Below are 21598 nucleotides of genomic sequence, written 5' to 3' on the forward strand. Positions count from 1 at the left end.
ATTTACTGTTCAATTAAGAATTCAGCCTCTTAGGAGAATGAACCCTTAATTACAGTACCCATCTGGGGCCCTCGCTTCCGCTTTCCGCTCCTTATAATAATGGCCATATCAAGACCTCCATCCCTGAGGATCGTGGCAAGTTCACTCTCGTTGATTTGACCATCGCGGAACCGTCTTATTTTTGAAAAAACGAAACGCCCAAATTGCCACTTAGAAAACAATCCGACCACCCCCTGCCACCTCCCCACCATGCTTAATCCCCGGCTCCCTGTTATGTTTCAGCTCCTCTGCATTGGTTCCCATGGCAACGTGTCATTCGGCAGAGGAAGTGTGACTGTGCTCTAGTCTAGTGCACAATGAAAGCCTTCCAGGGATTCGTGGGCAAAGTACCGGTTGAAAGGATTAAAGGACTAAAGGAAAGAGCTTCCTTCAATCCGGGTGAGATGCAGAACCTTCTGCATGACCGTGACCGTCTTCTGGTCTATCCCGGGGTCAGGGTCTGGCAAATTCCTGCAGCTGAGAGTCAGGGGAAGGATTCCGGTCTGGAGAGCAAGTTACAAACCGAAGCGTTTCCTCCCCTCCTCCAGTTTCATTTAGCTCCCTGTTGCAGCTAATTGCCCATTAGTGGTTACTCTTGCAAACATGCTTTGCCTGGTTTCACATCAAGTCCCAAACTAAGTGGCGGCTGCAGGGGGCATCTGGAGTTGGGTAAGATATGGAGCTCGGTTTTTTATTCTTTCCACAGAATGAGCTGGAAAAATAGCTAGTGGGGCACCCTTGGTGGTGACCAGGGTCCAGGCCTCAGACAGTAGCGGGAGGATCTGTGGCAGGAAGATGGGGCCATTGGAATAGGTTTTCCTCCAAATGATCGCTGGGACAACAAGGGGAAATGGGAGCAGTGAACCGGGATGGAGGACGATCGGAGAAGAAACCAGGGAGCACGGCGGTGCCACCGCTCAATCAATCAATCGTATTTATTGAGCGCTTACTGCGTGCAGAGCACTGTACTAAGCGCTTGGGAAGTACAAGTCGGCAACACATAGAGACTGCTCCATCCCACTCTGTGCTGACGATGGGCACGGGAATGGCTTCGGTTCATTTTGTAACAGCCACAATTTTCCTTTTAAGGAATCCCGTTGACATTTTGTCTATGGCATAGTCTCTAATCGGAGCACCCCGCTGTGTTTCTCTTGAGGGCATGGGAAACACCCAAAAGCTAATAGGCATCTCTTGCTTTATTTCCTTTTCTAGCAGTTTAATAATCTGAAGGGAATGATGGTCCTGGCTATGCTAGAGGTAAAGCAGGATCACATCGATTTACCTGAATAAAGTTATCAAGTGGAGAGGACCATTTTTGTTAGGTCTTTATATGCTGTATCTGTTAGAACATATTCTTTTTGGAGATTTAGAAGCTAGTTATTGTCTTATATTAAAGGTATTTTGGGCCCTTTAAATATTATTTTCATATATAAATACATTTTATTATAACTCAGGTTTGTAAATATAAGGAGGTGTTTTATTTTATGTATATGCATTTCATTCATTCAGTCCTATTTATTGAGCACTTACTGTGTGCAGAGCACTGTACTATGCGCTTGGGAAGTACAAGTGTGCAACATAATAATAATAATGATGGCATTTGTTAAGCGCTTACCATGTGCAAAGCACTGTTCTAAGCGCTGGGGAGGTAACAAGGTGATCAGGTTGTCCCACAGGGGGCTCACAGTCTTAATTCCCATTTTACAGATGAGGGAACTGAGGCACAGAGAAGTTAACACGTAGAGACGGTCCCTACCCAACAGCGGGCTCACAGTCTAGAGGGGGGAAAAAGTGCCATGGACAACTAGGAGCCCTCCCGGTTTATTCAGATGGACAAGCAGTGGAAAATTATACCCTGCCCGGCCATTATCCCCTTTCCACTTCCCATTTCTCAATCGGGAAGAATTTGGTATTTTGAAGGCAGCTGAATACTGAAAGCTCAGCCAAGAAAACCTAGATCAGTTGAAACTGTGGAAGAGAGGCAGCTGTGGGTAATGGGGAGAGCGCAGGGATGAGAAAAAGATTCAGTGGGGGATTATTTTTGAGGTAGGAGCCTTGTGATCCTGCAGTTTTTCCCTTCCTCTTCCTTCTTTACCAGTAATGGCCCCGACAGCTGAGAGAGTCTGACATTGGCCGGTGAGGAAACACTACACACAAAAGAAATTTGATTTGAGCTGCTGCTGTGACACCTAGTGTCAGCGGAGGACGTGGAACGGCTGGTGCGTTTCTGTTTTACGAACAAGTACTTTTTTTCCTCTTCCTAAAAATCCTCCCCCTCCTTGAAGAATTCCAGGATCACGGCTCTGTTCAGAATGCTTTTAGGAAATAGGAAGAATTTTCCTGAAACTAGGTTTCTCTTCCAGTCAGCGTAGGCATGCTAGTTAGGGGACAGAGCTTACAGTTCGTGCCATTTCCTTCCTGTGAAACGGAAAGGGATTTTGAGCTTTGATAAAGTCGAAAGGTTGCATGTTTGTGAACTGCAGATGGAACCTGCACAAATAACCCTGTCAGAAGGAAATTAGTGATTTCCTCTCCTGTCCTCTATTAGCTTTTGGGGGTGAAATTCTGAGAGACAGAGTAAATTTAATCTGACTCATTTTCCAGAAACAGACACAGCGATCAGCAGCGATTCTGAACACTAACAGTGACGGGTTTTAGATTGATTTTAGAAGAAAGAATAGGTTGAAGGATTCTGCTGTGATTCTGAACACAAACAGTGATGGGTTTTGGATTGATCTTAGAAGAAAGAATAGGTTGAAGGATTCTGCTGTGCTGACTAAATACCAGAAGGTGGTGGGTCTTCAATTTTCTGATTCCACAGTGTAGAAACAGTTCCCAAATTCCTTCCATTAAACTATTTTACATAATGCTTTACCTGACCTTTCATCTCCCACCGCCCTCCGTCATTTAGAGCCAAACTTTTTTCAAACATGGGGGCTGTAAATGCAAGTCTTCTTTTTTCACGCTAAAAAGCCAAATATCCCACTTTGCTTTTGGCTCGAGCAGATAAGATTTAAGTGAAATATTTCACCGTACTGTACGTCTGAGATGAATTGTCAAACGGCGTGGCAACTTCAGGCCAGGAATTTAGCGTTGACTTAAAATAAAGCCAGTGTCCAGAAGCACCTCTCTCTCTCTCTCCCCAAGCTTGCCCCGTGTCCGGCACAACGGTGACGCTTTCAGGCCCCGTGCTCCTTTGGCCCCAATGGCAGTTTTGAATTTGGGTCAAATTTCCGTGAAATTCCACCTCTGTAAAGTTAAGTTTGAAGGGTGTGATTTGATCCTTTCTGAACTCTGACACCCTCTTCTTGGGCAATTTCCGTGTGCATTTTAATGTGCATTATTGGTCTTCAGCAGTTTACACAGACATCCTGTCTATGATTGCATGCCGTGTCATTGCACAGTTGTAACACACTCCCCCCGTCCAGATTTTACTGAAGAATTCTCAACGAGTCACAGCAGTGCGGCACAAGAGACTTGATCTTTATAAATTGGGGCCTTTTACGTCTCTTTGCTAGCCTAGGTGGCTATAGACACAAATTAAAAAAAGACTCTTAACAGGTTTAGATTTTCTACTTGGGAGTACTGTAGCCAATCAAAACAAACTTACTTTAATAAAAATTTTACCATTTTATAAAAAAAAAAAAAAAAGGTTATTTAGGGACATGTTTAATTATGATGGAAATGGCTGTATTGTAATTAATATTTTGAGATAATTGTGATTTTGAGCTTAAATTATATATAAAGACTTGTCATTTTTGTATGTGTTAAAAAGATTGCTATATTACAAATGATTACCTGTTAACTTTTCAGTTCCAGTATTGATGTAAATAAAGCTGAATGAAAAAAAAATATTTACTACTTTATTAACATAGATTGTGAATGTATTTAATGTTTTTTGCAGTATAAGGACTTACTGAACTTGAAAGCTGCTTCATTTTATGTGCAAAACAGTACTTTAAAATTATATTTTAAATTTATTGATTCAGTGAAATCAATTGTTAGTTAATTTGCACATGCAAGTTGTATCCTTCCAGTTTTATTTTATGTATTAACACTAATTGGTAAAGGTGTATATTGTGATTAGAATGCATTTTGAAGATGCTTACTGTACATATAAGAAAATACAGGGACTAAAACAATGCTGTGCAGTGTACAGCAGAGCCATTTTTCGGCTTTGGTGTACCCAATTTTTTCAGTATTTAAAAAAAAAGTGTTTTGAATAACATAAGAGTCTCTTTATTGTACAATAATAAAACGTCACCTTATTGTAAAGTGTCTTTTGTAATAGAACAAACTATTAATCAGCCATTGGTGCTGTGTATACCGATCTTCTTTACTCTGAAAGATGGGAATTTTAAAGAATTTGATTTATTTTAATTTTAAACATGCCATTCATTAAAAGAAATATGTAGTCTTTTGGAAAACAACTCTCAAGATAAAAGAGATCTAATAGGAAAAGGACAGCTTACACTACCTAAAAGCATGGGTAGACACATATACAAATAAATGTATACAGAAATGTGAAAATATATGTGTGTGCATATATAATAATTGTGGTATTTGTTAAGCTCTTATGTGCTAAGCATTGTTCTAAGCATTTTGTAGATGATAATAATAATTAGGGAATTTGTGAAGCACTTACTATGTGCCAAACACCATTCTAAGCGCTGGGGTAGGTACAAGGTAATCAGGTTGTCCCAAGTGGGGCTCACAGTCTTAATCTCCATTTTACAGATGAGGTCACTGAAGCACAGAGAAGTTAAGTGGCTTACCCAAGGTCACACAGCAGACTAGTGGTGGGGCTGGGATTAGAACTCATGTCTTATGACTTCTAAGCCCGTGCTCTTGCCATTAAGCCACGCTGCTTCTCATACAAGGTTATCAGGTTGGAGACAGTCCCTGTCCCACATGGGGCTCACAGTCTTAATCCCCATTTTACAGATGAGGGAATTGAGGCACAGAGGAGCTAAGTGACTTGCTTGAGGCCTTACAGCAGACGTGTGTTATAGTCAGGATTAGAACCCAGGTTCTCTGATTCCCAGGCCTTTGCTCTTTCCACTAGGCCCTGCTGCTTCCCAGTTTGTATATGTGTACACACACCCACACACCCACCACCACCACACACAAACTCTCTCTCTCTAGATAGAGATATGAAATGTTGTGGGTAAAAATGCATCAGAATCACGGAAGTTTCCTGAAAGAAGATTCTTCTTCCTGTGGAAAATAATTAAGAAAACTTACAAGCGAGTCCCCCCTCCAGTCTCCAAACTTGGAAGTTATTAAAAAAGGAATTCAGGGCAACCTAAAGGTCATTATTACAATATCACAGTGATGCCAATGTAGTCTGGATCATCCTAATTTGAAGAAACTCATGAAATTTCACCTTGCTTCTGGGTAAAAGGGCATCCACACAAAGCTCTTACACTTCTATCCAAGAGGGGTTTAATCAACTGGATTCGTAATTAACCTTTCAGAGAGTGTCCTGCAGTGTGAATAAGAAAACCTATGAAAGTCAATTCCAATTCCCAAAATTTTATTCAGTAGCAGGTCAACTATGCTACAAATGGAATTTTGAAAAATCCCTTTTCACATAACACTCAAAACAACGTGCTAAAACAAATCTGTTTTTGGGATGCCATAGTAAAAAATCTTAGTGGAAATGAATATCATCATTTGCTTCATTGCTTTTATCTTTTTAGAAAGGCTTACAAAAAAAAAATATGTCGTTCATATGTAAAGATCCCAAACTGGTTGTTTATCAGATAGCAATTGGTCAGATTTTTAGACATGATAAAAACAAAAATGCAATAAGAAAAATACCAAAAGTTACCTTAAATAAAAATCGAGTTTCAATAGAAAAGCAATGTTACTAAAGTCAATGAAAAGAAAACCCTATAAATACCTCTGGGGAAAATGCATTATAAACATATAAGATATGGCTATTTGCAAAACAGTTGTGAATAATGAAAGGGGAACATTTCAGAGAATTCCCAACAGGCAGGGTATTCAACGTACAAGTTCAGAGTGGCAGCAAGATTACTCGTTTCATGACCCAAACCCGTTACATCAACAACAATCAATTAGGGGCTTAGGAACATAGTCAAATCAGATTGAGCAATCCGCTTCGAGAAGTTTCTCAAAACATCCCAATTTCTAACTATCCGACTCTGTAAACTTGACCAGGATTACCAACTAATCCACTCAAGGAGGAATCCGATCCCTTAGGTATTCAAGGACAGCGGCTGTTCCCTTTGCTAAAATGGCAGCTCGAGGAATTCGGAATGGATTTCCCTCCAAGAGTAAGGTCCTGTGGGAAACAGAAGAATGATAGATTTTGTTAGAAGGGATTTTCCCCTACTGAACCCAATCGTTCAGCTTCTCCATTTCAACACGCAGGCATTTAAATTCATTTTCAAACTTTCCAAATATTGAATCGATATTATTTATTGAGCGCCTACTTTGTGCAGTATGCTATACTCAGCACTTGAGTACAACTAAGAGAAATGGCACCTACCTCAAGAAGCTTATAATCTACCGGGAGAGACTGAAAGATACAAGCTATTCATAAACAGATGGAGGAGAGAGACACTACATCAATCAATGGTATTTACTGAGCGCTTACCATGTGCTGAGCACCGTGCTAAAGGCTTGGGAAAGTCCAGTACAATGGGGTAGACACAATTCCTACCCACAAGGTGCTTACATCAAGGAAGAGTGAAAGTACAGAATGTTAAATAATTAAACTAATGTAAATTGAGGCTGTGTGTAAGTGCTAAGGGCGGCTGTAGGTAGGCTGTAATTTGGGATGGTTGAACTTAATCAGGGAATAATAATAATAATAATGATAGCATTTATTAAGCGCTTACTATGTGCAAAGCACTGCTCTAAGCGCTGGGGGTGATACAAGGTGAGCAGGTTGTCCCACGTGGGGCTCACAGTCTTAATCCCCATTTTACAGATGAGGTAACTGAGGCCCAGAGAAGTTAATCAATCAATCAATCAATCAATCAATTGCATTTATTGAGCGCTTACTGTGTGCAGAGCACTTTACTAAGCGCTTGGGAAGTACAAGTTGGCAACATATAGAGACAGTCCCTACCCAACAGCAGGCTCACAGTCTAGAAGGGGGAAACAGAGAACAAAACCAAACATACTAACAAAATAAAATAAATAGAATAGATACGTACAAGTAAAATAAATAGAGTAATAAATGTACAAACATATATACATATATACAGTTGCTGTGGGGAAGGGAAGGAGGTAAGATGGGGGGATGGAGAGGGGGACGAGGGGGAGAGGAAGGAAGGGGCTCAGTCTGGGAAGGCCTCCTGGAGGAGGTGAGCTCTCAGAAGGCCTTGAAGGGAAGAAGAGAGCTAGCATGGCAGATGGGCAGAGGGAGGGCATTCCAGGCTGTGGGGATGACGTGGGCTGGACCTCAAGGGACCATGCCATTTGCCCCCCCGAGAGGCAGGGTAAATGATATGGGGGCGTGCAGGGCCGGGTGGGTGGCCTGCTGCCATTTTGTTGGAAATGCATTTGGTGCAGAGAAAGAGCTTGCCTGGGGCACCTGGCCCTGCCTTTCCTGGATAATAATAATAACAATTAATAATTACAGTACTTGTTAAGTGCTTATTATGTGCCAGGCGTCGTTCTAAGCGTTGGGGTGGACACAAGCTAATCAGGTTGGACACAGTCCCTGTCTCACGTGGGGCTCACACTCTTAATCCCCACTTTCCAGATGAGGTAGCTGAGGCTCAGAGAAGTGAAGTGACATACCCAAGGTCACCCAGAAGATGTGGGGCAGAGATGGGATTAGAACCAGGTCCTTCTGAGTCCCAGGGCCATACTGTGTCCACTCAGCCACGCTGCTCCTCCTCAGGTCGGCAGCAGGCAGGAAGCAAGTTAAGTGACTTGCCCAAAGTCACACAGCTGACAAGTGGCGGAGCCGGAATTTGAACCCGTGACCTCTGACGCCAAAGCCCGGGCTCTTTCCACTGAGCCACGCTGCTTCTCTGGAATGCCTCCAGAAGGTTCAATAGGGCTGTGAAGATGGGGAGAGCTGTGGTGGTGTGGATTGGAAGGAGGAAGGGAATTATTCATTGTTTTTAATGGTATTTGTTAAGCACTTACAAGGTGCCGGGCACCGTTCTAAGCGCTGACGTAGATACAAGGTAGTCAGGCTGGATCCAGTCCCCGTCCCACATGGAGTTCACAGTCTTAACCCCCATTTGACAGATGTGAGGAAAATGAGGCCCTGAGAAGTGAAGTGACTTGCCCATAATTACGCAGCAGACAAGTGGCGGAGCCGGGATCAGAACCCAGGTCCTTCTGCCTCTCGGGCCCGTGTTCTAATCACTAGGCCACGCTGCTTCTCCGTAGGACTTCCAAGTAGGAGAAAAAGTGGGAATGAGGGGAAGGAGGCAAGAGGGTCAAGAACCAGACTCAATCTCTTACAATGCCTACCGCCTGTGGGAACGGCTATGAGTGGCCCCCACTTTTTGCTCATTCACGCTAAACACAAAGACTCTCGGGCCCAAGCGATTCAGTCTCTGTTTGAAAAAGGAAACTAGCCACTGACCACATATAATTCCTAAGCTAATTCATACTAAATTATATAGCATTCCCACTCATCCGCCCACACCTTCTGAAATTAGGTTTGAACTGAATGTTCAATATATTTTTCTTATAAAGAACTATATTCATCCAGGGCAATTTCTACCTTTTAATTGCTGGGGCTTTTCCTTATTTACCAAGAAACCTAGGAGCCGTGTCACATTATTCCTCTGTTTCGGAAAGTCTTGGCCTTTACGTTTAGTTTTTGCCAAACTGAACGTACTTGCGAAGCCCTTTAATAGCTCAGTGCTTCACTTTCTGCATTTACAAGGGACTGATGATGATGATAATAATAATAATTGTGGTACTTGTTAAGCCCTTACTATGTGCAGGCACTGCATTAAGTGCTAGGGAAGACACAAGGTAATTGGGTTGGACACAGTCCCTGTCCCATATCGGGCTCAGAGTCTTCATCTCCATTTTACAGAAAAATGGAGGCCCAGGGAAGTGAAGTGACTTGCCCAAGGTCACGCAGCAGACATGTGTTGGAGCCAGGATTAGAACCCAGGTCTTTCAGACACCCAGGCCTGTGCTCTAATCCACTACGCCACGTTCAAACCTAGTGTTTGCCTTAACTTATCCAATGATTGGAAAGAGGTGCCGCTCCCCTTGTTTCTGATTAGCCAAGAGCAGCAAAATCAATCAATCAATCATATTTATTGAGCGCTTACTGTGTGCAGAGCACTGTACTAAGCGCTTGGGAAGTACAAGTTGGCAACATATAGAGACAGTCTCTACCCAACAGCGGGCTCATAGTCTAAAAGGGGGAGACAGAGAACAAAACCAAACATACTAACAAAATAAAATAAAATAAATAAAATAGACATACTAACAAAAACCACCTCTCTTTAACAAACCAGGAGCGGAGAAGCTACTCCTCCATCCCCACTCCATGAGACTGTGAGCCCGTCTCCTAGACCGTGAGCCCGTTGTTGGGTAGGGACCATCTCTACGTGCTGCCGACTTGTACAGTGTGGCTCAGTGGAAAAGAGCTTGGGCTTTGGAGTCAGAGGTCATGGGTTCAAATCCCGGCTCCGCCAATTGTCAGCTGTGTGACTTTGGGCAAGTCACTTCACTTCTCTGGGCCTCAGTTCCCTCATCTGTAAAATGGGGATGAAGACTGTGAGCCCCCCCGTGGGACAATCTGATCACCTTGTAACCTCCTCAGCGCTTAGAACAGTGCTCTGCACATAGTAAGCGCTTAATAAATGCATTATTATTATTATGATTCCCAAGCGCTTAGTAGTGCTCTGCACACAGTAAGCGCTCAATAAATACGACTGAATGAATGAGTGCCAACGACTGGCGAAGGAAACGTAGGAGAAGAGGGGAGACACACAAGCCCTTCAAACTGGGTTTTCGCCGTTACTGTGAAGGCTGAGACTCTCACTGTAAAATACCACGTGCTTTTCCACCGAGCTGCAGGAGTGACTATCCTATGCTAGCCAGAATGAATGAATGGGTTACCCTAACACCTCTATATAACACAATTTAATGATAAGAAAGGGTAAGCCTCAATACAGATGACATTTCAATTCCTACTCGAGAATTATTTCAATGCTAACAATGTCTATGCCATTATTGGAGTTAAAACGATGTCATCACGCACTCAGTTCCTCCTTCAATTCTTGATTTTAAACTACGAGAAACCAAAATATCATCTCCCCCCGCAGTGAGCCCCTGGGGGAAGAGGGACCCTCGCATATGACGAACACAGGGCTGTGGCTCTCTCCCTTCTTTACAAACGCTTCAGAAGAAGGGGCTACAAACCCTTCAGAAGGAAAATTCAGCCGAACATAAGGAGTTGACTGATTACGTCACCTCAGAGACACACAGTTCCCCAGCTCCAGTGGGACTTGAAGGAGGTCATTGTTCTGAAGGTCCAAAGTGGCCAGCTTCTCCATCTTCTTCAATCGCAGGGCATCCACAGAGCCAACCTGATTGTTACTGAAGAGGACGGTCTCCAGCGTTGGGATACAGTACAGGACGTCAGGGAAGGTTTTAAACCTATGAAAATGTTCCAAAAATCAAACCATTCCTTAAAATGGGAAACAATTTATGGCTTGAGAGACATGCTGGGAGACTTAACTCTGATTTTATCCCGATGGTCGAGTCTCTGTCTACAAAATTTAAGAGCGGCTTGAGAAAATTCATTCGATTGTATTGAGCGCTTACTGTGTGCAGAACACTGTACTAAGTGCTTGGGAGAGTACAATATAACAATAAAAGACACATTCCCTGGCCACATGTTATAAGGAATCCAGTTAACTGTATCTTTACCATGAATGGAAACATACTGTTAGGTAGAAGTAAAACAGACTCATAGAGAGGCCCTAGGAAGTTCTTTAAAGGTATTATCATCATCAATAGTATTTATTGAGTGCTTACTATGTGCAGAGCACTGTACTAAAAGCTTGGGAAGTACAAATTGGCAACATATAGAGACAGTCCCTACCCAACAGTGGGCTCACAGTCTAAAAGGGGGAGACAGGGAACAAAACCAAACATACTAACAAAATAAAATAAATAGGATAGATATGTACAAGCAAAATAAATAGAGTAATAAATATGTACAACCATATATACATATATACAGGTGCTGTGGGGAAGGGCAGGAGGTAAGATGAGGGGGATGGAGAGTATTGGGAGTCTTAGCCCAAACTAGGCTTTGTGGCAGAAATTCAAGAGCACTTCAAAAGGAACAAAAAGAGCAGTGGGGTCTATCAAAAAATGAGGAGTTTTGTGTGACTGAACCCCATCTATGGAGAGTGTAAGCTCCTGGAGGGCATGGCCTTTTTCTTCTAGGTCATAAATTCCTTAGCCTACAGCCTGGTACAGTACTTTATCCATGGTCTTATTGATTGGTCCATGTTTATGGAGTTTATGGAGTGTTTATTCTGAGTTGAGAACTTAAGCACTCGGTACAGTGCTTTGGACATAGTAAGCACTCAATAAATACCACTGATTGATTGACTGATTTGAGAGAATGCAAAAGAATTGGCAGATACAATCCCTACCTTCAAGGAGTTTACAATCTAGCGAGTGAGACAGACAGCAAAATAAGGTAATTGTACTCAGCAAAAATAAGAAAAGAATCAAGTAGGAGAGGAAAAGCCTAGGAAACAGTGAGGCAGGACCGAACCACAGGATTGAGACTGCAGACTTTCCCCAATTAAGCCCTTTTTTCCCCCACTCCCTCATCATCATCAATCACATTTATTGAGCGCTTACTGTGTGCCGAGCACTGTACTAAGCGCTTGGGAAGTACAAGTTGGCAACATATAGAGACAGTCCCTACCCAACAGTGGGCTCTTCTGTGTCATCTGTGCAACCTGGATAATAATAATAATTATGGTATGTGTTACTATGTGCTAGGCACTGTACTAAGCGCTGGGGTGGATACAAGCAAATCAGTTTGGATACAGTTCTCATCCCTTTGTGCTCTTTGTGGCCAGGATATGTGACTTTATTGTTGTATTGTACTCTCCAAAGACTGAGTACCAATCAATCAATCAATCGTATTTATTGAGCGCTTACTGTGTGCAGAGCACTGTACTAAGCACTTGGGAAGTACAAGTTGGCAACATATAAAGACAGTCCCTACCCAACAGTGGGCTCACAGTCTAAAAGGGGTAGACAGAGAACAAAACCAAACATACTAACAAAATAAATAGAATAGATATGTAGTGCTCTGCAGCCAATTAGTGCTCAATAAATATGACCAAATGAATGAATTCATATTAAACGTCTGTCTCCCCCTCCAGACTGTAAGCTTGTTCATTCATTCAACCATATTTACTGAGTGCTTACTGTGTGCACAGCACTGTACTAAGCGATTGGGAAGTACAATTCAACAACAAATAGAGACAATCTCGTGGGCAGGGACCATGTCTACCAACTCTGTTGGCCTGTACTCTCACAAGCTCTTCTTACAGTGCTCTGCACACAGTAAACACTCAATAAATACCACTGAATGACTGACAGGAGTGCAGCTGAGAGCTGCTTTCTCATCATGCATCTGAAAGAATATTGTCTGAACCCATCACATCTGTCTCGGTCATTCTGCCTCCTCCCTCCACTCCAACCTCACTGGTCCTCCCTTCCCACGACCAAGACCACCCCCAATGAAGGTGTGGGATCCAGGATCGACTGACTGATTGATATCACCTATTATCCAAACAAAACTCCCCTGCCTTTTCTTTCCTTAGCCTTTATATTGTACTAGAGTTAGCTTTCCTTTATATTGTACTCTCCCAAGAGCATAGTACAGTGCTCTGCACACAGTAAGCACTCCAGAAATACCACTGATTGACAACCTCTCTGACCTGACATTTCTTCCACCTTTAATTTCTTTTCTCCTAAACAACAGCAAACTCAAGCGTATAGGTATGGGTTGGGGTGGTGGAAACAGGGAGGGAGGAAGCCTGTGGATGTATAAAAATGCATTTTCTTATATTCTGGAGGAAAAAACCCTGCTTGCTGGTTTTATTTCAAATGACACCTAGAATAGCATTATACTCAAGTGACCCTTCAATTCTTTATCAGCAGGCTAAGACACTTTTTTTAATGGTGTTTGTTACGTACTTACTATGTGCCAGGCGCTGGAATAAGTGCTGGGGTAAATCCAAGATATTCAAGTTCACTCATTCACTCACTCAATCAATGGTATTTAATGAGCACTTACTGTGTGCAAAGCACTGAACTAAGCGCTTGGAAAGTACAATACAGCAATAAAGAGAGACAATCCCAAGTGTAGAGGTTGGACACAGTCCCTGTCCCATATGGGGATCACAGTCTTAATCCCCATTTCACAGATGAGGGAACTGAGGCACAGCCTCCTCAGTGACCTCTCTGACTCCTGGCTCCCCCCCGTCCAGTCCATACGTCACACTGCTGCCCAGATCACTTTTCTAAAATAAAAGTTCAGTCCATGTCTCCCCACTCTTCAAGAACCTCCACCTCTGCATCTAACAGAAACTCCTTGCCGTCGACTTTAAGGCATCAGTCAACAGCCCCCTTCTTTGTTCACTGATCTCCTACTACAAACCTTCCCAAACACTTTGCTCCTCTTAACTGTAAGCTTGCTGTGGGCAGGGAATGTGTGTGTTTATTGTTGTAGTCTTCCAAGAGCTTAGTACAGTGCTCTGCACAGAGTAGGTGCTCAATAAATACGACTGAATGATGAATGAATGAATTGATTTGCCTAAAGTCACACAGCGGACAAGTGACGGAGCCAGTATTAGAATCCAATTTCAACTCCCACGCCTGTGCCTCTTTCTACTAGGCTATACTTCTTAAGCTGAAGCACCTTAGAAATATTTCTAAAATCTCCAAATGGTTTTTAAATATAGAAAAAATTATTTGAACGACATACATAAAGGGTTATTACAATTATTCAGAGGGGACTAATCCTTGTTTTACCCACTCAAGAACAGGTTTTGCCTTTTCTGGCACTTCATTGCTAAGGCAGTTGTGTTCTTCAAAGAATGAAGATAAGACAGCATATTCTGTCTCCCCTCTTTTTTCTAACCCTCTCTTGCTCGGAAAATAATAAAATATCAATAGGTTCTATTGAACCTACCGCCACATTTGAAGGTTTGCCTGACATTTCACAATGTCAAAACGGATGACTAAAAGGATCATGGGCTGAATCGACATAGAACAGTCTGGGCACTTGAGTTGTAAATTTTTTTCTTTTTTTACTCCAGATCAGTTACTCTCCATCCTCCTTATCAACAATACCCACCAAGCTTACTCGTTCTTTCTTTCATTTTCTCTCCCCTCCCATTCTTGACAACAGGCTGGAATCACCCATTTTAGACTTCCACCTAATAATAATAATGCTGGCATTTATTAAGCGCTTACTATGTGCAAAACACTGTTCTAAGCACTGGGGAGGTTACAAAGTGATCCGGTTGTCCCATGGGGGGCTCACAGTCTTAATCCCCATTTTACAGATGAGGGAACTGAGGCCCAGAGAAGTTGAGTGACTTGCCCAAAGTCACACAGCTGACAACTGGCGGAGCCGGGATTTAAACCTATGACATCTGACTCCAAAGCCCGCACTCTTTCCACTGAGCCACCTTTTTTCTCCCTTTCTCTTCTCCCTTCCAAACCACTTATACACTCTTCTGTGAAACGGCAGACCTACCTTCCCCATTTTACAGATGGAGAAACTGAGGCACCAGTAGTGTGATTTTTTCAAAGTCACACAAAGAGTCACTAGCAAAACCAGGAATAAAACTGCTGTAAGCCCTCATTTCCTCTTCTCCCACATCCTTTGTCATCACCCTTATTCTTCAACTTGCACCTTTTATTCACCCATTCTCAGCCCCCAGCTTTTATGTACGTTTACGTTGCCAACTTGTACTTCCCAAGCGCTTAGTACAGCGCTCTGCACACAGTAAGCGCTCAATAAATACGATTGATGATGATGTACATATCTGTAATTTATTTGTATTAATGCTTGTCTCCCCTTTTAGACAGTAAGCTCGTTGCAGGCCGGGATTTTGTCTACCAACTCCGTTACACTGTACTCTCCCAAGCCCTTAATATAGCGCCCTGCACACAGTAAGTGCTCAATAAATATGACTGATTACTCTCCCAAGTGCTTAATATGGTGCTCTGCACACAGAAAACTCTCAATAAATTCGACTGATGGATTGATTGGTCTCCAGAATCCCACTGCAGCAGCTGTACGCTCTGGATCTTGTTGACTCCTTTCACTATTATGGTGCAAATTAACTCCAATAGTTTAAGGCCTAACTACTTAAGTGTGTTAGAATCGACTGCTTTAATAATAATAATGGCATTTATTAAGCGCTTACTATGTGCAAAGCACTGTTGTAAGCGCAGGGGAGGTTACAAGGTGATCAGGTTGTCCCACGGGGGGCTCGCAGTCTGCATCCCCATTTTACAGATGAGGGAACTGAGGCCCAGAGAAGTGACTTGCCCGAAGTCACACAGCTGACAGATGGTGGAGCCGGGATTTGAACCCATGACCTCTGACTCCAAAGCCCGGGCTCTTCCCACTGAGCCACGCTGCTTTCCATAAATTAGCCATACGTCGACGGTTTCTGGATAAGGTGGGCACTTCTGAAAGAATCCAGCCTCTGAGGAAGAACCTGGTTGGGAAATTTTACGAAATCCAGCCCCTTTAAAAACGGCCATACGATGGGCAGTGCTGGGATAGCTAGAGGTGGATAAAGGCCTAAAAGCTTGCCGCCAGCTGATTGAACCGACCCATGGCAACGGGAGGAGGCAAAAAAAATTAGAGGAAAGGAAGCGGAAACCACAGCAGAGCGTGGGACCGAAATCCGGGACCCAGCCAGCCCCTGGACCTGCTCACTGCTGCAGCAGCAAGGCTACCCAAATTGGAAGTGAACCAGTCATTCTGGAGGGGACCCAGAACTCATTTTCATGGATGCTATTGCGTACGCAGCTTCAGCCCCCCGTTACATGAGAAAACTAAGGCACGAGCCTATTAGGGGACAACTCCGGGCTCGTATATCGAGGCTGGTGGAATAGAACCCGAGTCTTCTGACTTCCAAGTGCCAGGCACCACCTCTCACTTTGGGAACGACACTTACAGGGTTCTCATTTTGGCACAGAGGTGTTGATGCAGAGGCTGGAGAAGTTGCAGAGAACTGACGCAAAGATGAACGCTTTCCAAGCTGAATTTCTCTTTCAGCCTCTTTGGGAGAAGACTTGGAAAAAAACTGCAGTTGAAGAAGTTCCAAGTCTTACCTGACTAAAATCTTAAAGAAAAAAAAAAAAGCAAGCTAAAAAGAAGCTAATAATAATAATAATAATAATGATGGCATTTGTTAAGCGCTTACTACGTGCAAAGCACCGTTCTAAGTGCTGGGGGGGATGCAATGTGATCAAGTTGTCCCACGTGGGGCTCACAGTCTTAATCCCCATTTTCCCAGATGAGGGAACCGAGGCTCAGAGAAGTTAAGTGACTTGCCCAAGGTCACACAGCAGACTTGTGGTGGAGCCGGGATTCGAACGCACGACCTCTGACTCCAAAGCCCGGGCTCTTTCCACTGAGCCACACTGCTTCTCTTTTACATGTCTGAAAGCTTTCTATCTCTTTAAAGGGCATTTCCAATGTGTCTATTACAGAGTAGCCCTATCTCGTTACAACTAGGATGGATCCTGGTCCATCACTGAGTTCTTTTTTATCAATCAATCAATCAATCAATCGTATTTATTGAGCACTTACTGTGTGCACAGCACTGTACTAAGCGCTTGGGAAGTACAAGTTGGCAACATATAGAGACGGTCCCTACCCAACAGTGGGCTCACAGTCTAGAAGGGGGAGACAGAGAACAAGACAAAACATATTAACAAAATGAAATAGAATAGATATGTAAAAGTAAAATAAACAGAGTAATAAATACATACAAACATATATACATATATACAGGTGCTGTGGGGAAGGGAAGTAGGTAAGGCGGGGGGATGGAGAGGGGATGGAGCGGGGAGGAAAGAGGGGGCTCAGTCTGGCAAGGCCTCCTGGAGGAGATGAGCTCTCAAGTGGGGCCTTGAAGGAAGAGAGCTAGTTTGGCGGATGTGGGGAGGGATGGCATTCCAGGCCAGGGGGATGATGTGGGCCGGGGGTCGACGGCGGGACAGGCGAAAACGAGGCACGGTGAGGAGATTAGCGGCAGAGGAACGGGGGGTGCGGACTGGGCTGTAGGAGAGAAGGGAGGTGAGGTAGGAGGGGGCGAGGTGATGGAGAACTTTGAAGCCGAGGGTGAGGAGTTTCTGCCTGATGACCAGTGTCCCCACCTTCGAAGCCTTATGAAAAGCAGATGGTGCAGTGGATAGAGCACAGGCCTGGACGTCAGAAGGTCATGGGTTCTAATCCTGACTCCACCACCTATCTGCTGTGTAGCCTTTGGCAGATCACTTCACTTCTCTGTACCTCATTTACCTCAACTCTAAAATGGGGATTGAGACTGTGGGACCCTCAGGGGACAGGGACTACAATCCAGCTCAATTTGCTTGTATCCACCCCAACGCTTAGTAAAGTGCTTGGCACACGGTAAGCACCTAAGAAATACTATAATTACTATTCATTATTATGCCCTCTAAGAGCCCTTCTCCGATTAAGCCCTCTTTTCTTCTTCTCCTTTTACCTTCTGCATCGCCCTGGCACTTGGATTTGCTCCCTTTATTCACCCCAACCTAAGCCTCACAGCAGTTATATCCATATCTGTAACGGACTTATTCATATTAATGTCTGTCTTGCTTTCTAGACTTTAAGATCATTGTGAGCGGAGAACATGATCATGATTTTGGAATTTGCTAAGCACTTACTATGTACCTAGCGCTGTACTACGAGCTGGGGTAGATACAAACAAAGAAGGCTGGGCACAGCCCACGTCCCACATGGGGCTCACATTCTTAATCTCCATTTTAAAAACGAATCAAATGAGGCACAGAGAAGTCAAGTGACTTGCCCAAGGTCACACAGCAGACACGTGGTGAAGGTGGAATTAGAACCCAGTTCCTCTGACTCCCAGGTTCAGGCTCTTTTCACTAGACCATGCGGCTTGCTGTACAGTTTGTATTTGACTTTTCTATTTACCTCTTTTCATCAATTTAATCAAAATCTAATGCAGTAGAATTTCAGAACGGAAAGCAATTGCAAATTCTCTCCCAGTTGAGGGAGGCAACCATTCACTTGAGGGAAGCAACCCTTTGCTTGAGGGAGGTGCTTTTTTCCCTCATGCAACAAATTCCCTTTGAATCTTCCAATTTGATAGCTCCAGCCCCCGAGATTTCCTGCAACTAACTGAGTGACTTCAAGAATCCGAGGGAAGGGCAAATGATTAAAAACACCAGACCAGTAAGACGACTCTCAACCTGCGGAGCTACCCAAATTCAGTTCGGAATTTCTCTTTGCAATGCGCGATACGCATCTTCATAACACTGTCCCTTTCATTCTAACATAACTCGTCCTACACACGCTTTCACAGACACAGGGTACAGCCAATTCCTCCCAATCAGATGAGGTGTCAATTTCCACCCCCCCCAGGAGAAGTGCCTAATTCTTCAACATTCTCATTCCTTTCTGAGACACAGGGATTCCCTTTCATCTACATTCACTCCCACATTATCTCCTTAGCAATTAACCTTCAGGCCTTTCAGTTGTTTCCTTTTCACAACCTATTATCATTCCTGCTTGTGCCAAGGCGACCCTGGGCATCAGCCATCCCAGGTTCAAAATGTTACCTGTGACGTCACTTCTCTGGCCGAAGGGGGGGGGGACGGAATGATAGGCGTCCCTCACCTCCGACCCAAGAAAGTCTGGGGGATGAAAGGCGCGGAGACTGAGCGAGTGGAGGACGGAAGCCGGGACGGCCCAAGCCACAGGTAATGTAAATACCTGTCGCCTCTGACCTTCTGGGCAGAACACCAAGACGCGCAGCGGCGCCGGCGCCGGCCCACCTGTCGTCTTTCTCTGCCCAGAACGCCAGACGCCCGCTCTGCAACCAGGACCAACCCACTGAGGGAAGGGCTGCGGGACGGGTGGCTTTCTCGCCGAACGCTCGTGGCTGGGACCCAGGTGCCCCGCTGCAGACGGGGAACACAAGTGGATTCTTCCCATGTCGGGAGAGCACATGATGAGGGCTAGCCGCCTCACCACGCGCACGCGTAAGTGGATTCTTCCCGAGTGGGAGACCACGTGGCGAGAGCTCGCCGACGTCACCCATGTGCGACATACTAGCTTCCCGCTAGGGAAGCTCCAATATTACTAATTAATCATATTCCTCCCGAAAGGGAAGTTCAATTCATTGCGCCTCCACCATTAAATAATTCAATTCGCCTCCCGGAGTAAATTTTATATAAAACTCGGGTTTTCTATCCCTGGACTCTCTCTCTCTCTCTTTAGCCGCACTGATTCCCGAACAAACCTGTCACCAGACAACGGGTGAAACTGCTCAACCCATATCCATATACATAATCTTTCTACAGGAATCACCTCAAATCTCCATGTAGAGGCTTCGTGGCGTAATGGACAGAGCACAGGCCGGTGAGTCAGAAGGATATGGGGTCTAATTCCGTTTCTGCCACTTGTTTGCTATGTGACCTTGGAAAAATCACTCAACTTTCCTGTGCCTCAATTACCTTATCTGTAAAATGAGGATTAAGATATTTATTATCAGTAAATAATAAATATTATGGTTATTTGTTTAGCACTTACTATGTGCCAAGCACTGTTCTAAACACTGGGGTAAATACAATAATAATAATAATGATGATATTTGTTCATTCGTTAATTCAATAGTATTTATTGAGTGCTTATTGTGTGCAGAGCACTGTACTAAGCGCTTGGGAAGTACAAGTCGGCAACATACAGAGATGGTCCCTAAGCCCTTACTAAGTGCGAAGCACTTCTAAGCACTGGGGGGATACAAGGTGATCAGGTTGCCCCACGTGGGGCTCACAGTCTTCATCCCCATTTTACGGACGAGGAAACTGAGGCACAGAGAAGTTAAGTGGCTTGCCCAAAGTCACACAGCTGATGAGTGGTGGAGCCAGGATTAGAACCTATGACCTGACTCCCAAGCCCGGGCTCTTTCCACTGAAACATGCTGCTTCTCTACAAGGTGATCAGGTTGTCCCACGAGGGGCTCACAGTCTCAATCCCCATTTTACAGATGAGGTAACTGAGGCCCAGAGAAGTGAAGTGACTTGTCCAAGGTCACACAGCAGACAAGTGGCGGAGACGGGATCAGAACACATGACCTCCGACTCCCAAGGCCATGCTCCTGCCATTAGGCCATGCTGCTCCTGTACACTTACCTATTAAAGGAGAGGTTGATGGTTTGCAGTCTCATCAGAGCTGACATCTCCTCAGGCAATGCAGTCAAGAGATTATTTCTAAATTAAAAAAAAAAGAAGTTTTAGAAAGCTTTAAGGCACTGATTTGTCCCTAAAAACATTCTGGCAGAAAAATGGTAGATGGGCTTATCGATTGATGAATCAATAATAATAATAATAATGATGGCATTTGTTAAGCGCTTACTATGTGCAGAGCACTGTTCTAAGCGCTGGGGGGGATACAAGGTGATCAAGTTGTCCCACGTGGGGCTCACAGTCTTAATCCCCATTTTACAGATGAGGGAACTGAGGCTCAGAGAAGTTAAGTGACTTGCCCAAGGTCACACAGCAGACATGTGGCGGAGCCGGGATTCGAACCCATGACCTCTGACTCCAAAGCCCGGGCTCTTTCCAATGAGCCACGCTGCTTCTCCCTGAATCAATCAGTCAGGGGTATTTATTGAGTGCTCACTGTATGCAGAGCACTGTACTAACGCTTGTGAAAGGATAATACAACAGAGTACTGTGTTTCTAAGGTGTGAGCCCCATGTAGGACAAAAACTGGGCCTGATCTAATTAGCTAGTGCTTGACATACAGTTAGCACTTAGTAAATACCATAATCATTATTATTATTATTATAGAGTAAGGAGACACAATTCCTGCCCATAAGGGGTTTAAAGCCTAGAGGGGAAGCTTACAGACTAGAGTTTGCTGGTCTGATCTCAGATCTGTTCCCACGATTTCAGCTTCCACCTCTATGCAGCTGACTTCCAAATCTACTTCCCTACCCCGGCCTCTCTCCTTCTCCGCAATCTTGCATTTCCTCCTGCTTCCTGGACATCTGTTACATAGCTGTCCCGCCAGGACCACTGCTCACTATGTCCAAAACTGAAAATCCCACCACCCTCCCTGTCTCTCAAGCTCATTCATTCATTCAATCGGATTTATTGAGCGCTTACTGTGTGCAGACCACTGTACTGAGCGCTTGGGAAGTACAAGCCGGCGACATATAGAGACGGTCCCTACCCAACAACGGGCTCACAGTCTAGAACAAAGGTGATGAGGTTGTCCCACGGGGGGGCTCAGTCTGAATCCCCATTTTAC

At 44.2% G+C, this 21598-nt stretch overlaps 1 protein-coding gene across 2 annotated transcripts in view; it reads right to left on the minus strand.

Moving 5' to 3' along the window:
• Positions 1 to 5558: 5558 nt before the first annotated feature.
• LRRC40 (leucine rich repeat containing 40) overlaps positions 5559 to 21598 on the minus strand; it is a 59894-nt gene continuing 43854 nt past the window's right edge. For both annotated transcript variants that reach the window (XM_038744748.1, XM_038744749.1), the window contains 3 exons: positions 20476 to 20553; positions 10477 to 10662; positions 5559 to 6349 (listed from right to left, as the gene is read on the minus strand). In XM_038744748.1, the coding sequence (XP_038600676.1) occupies positions 6244 to 6349; positions 10477 to 10662; positions 20476 to 20553 (370 nt within the window). In that variant the 3' untranslated portion in view covers positions 5559 to 6243. The remainder of the gene's footprint in view (positions 6350 to 10476; positions 10663 to 20475; positions 20554 to 21598) is intronic.

Source organism: Tachyglossus aculeatus, chromosome 4 (assembly GCF_015852505.1).
Source record: "Tachyglossus aculeatus isolate mTacAcu1 chromosome 4, mTacAcu1.pri, whole genome shotgun sequence".
Taxonomy (NCBI): domain Eukaryota; kingdom Metazoa; phylum Chordata; class Mammalia; order Monotremata; family Tachyglossidae; genus Tachyglossus; species Tachyglossus aculeatus.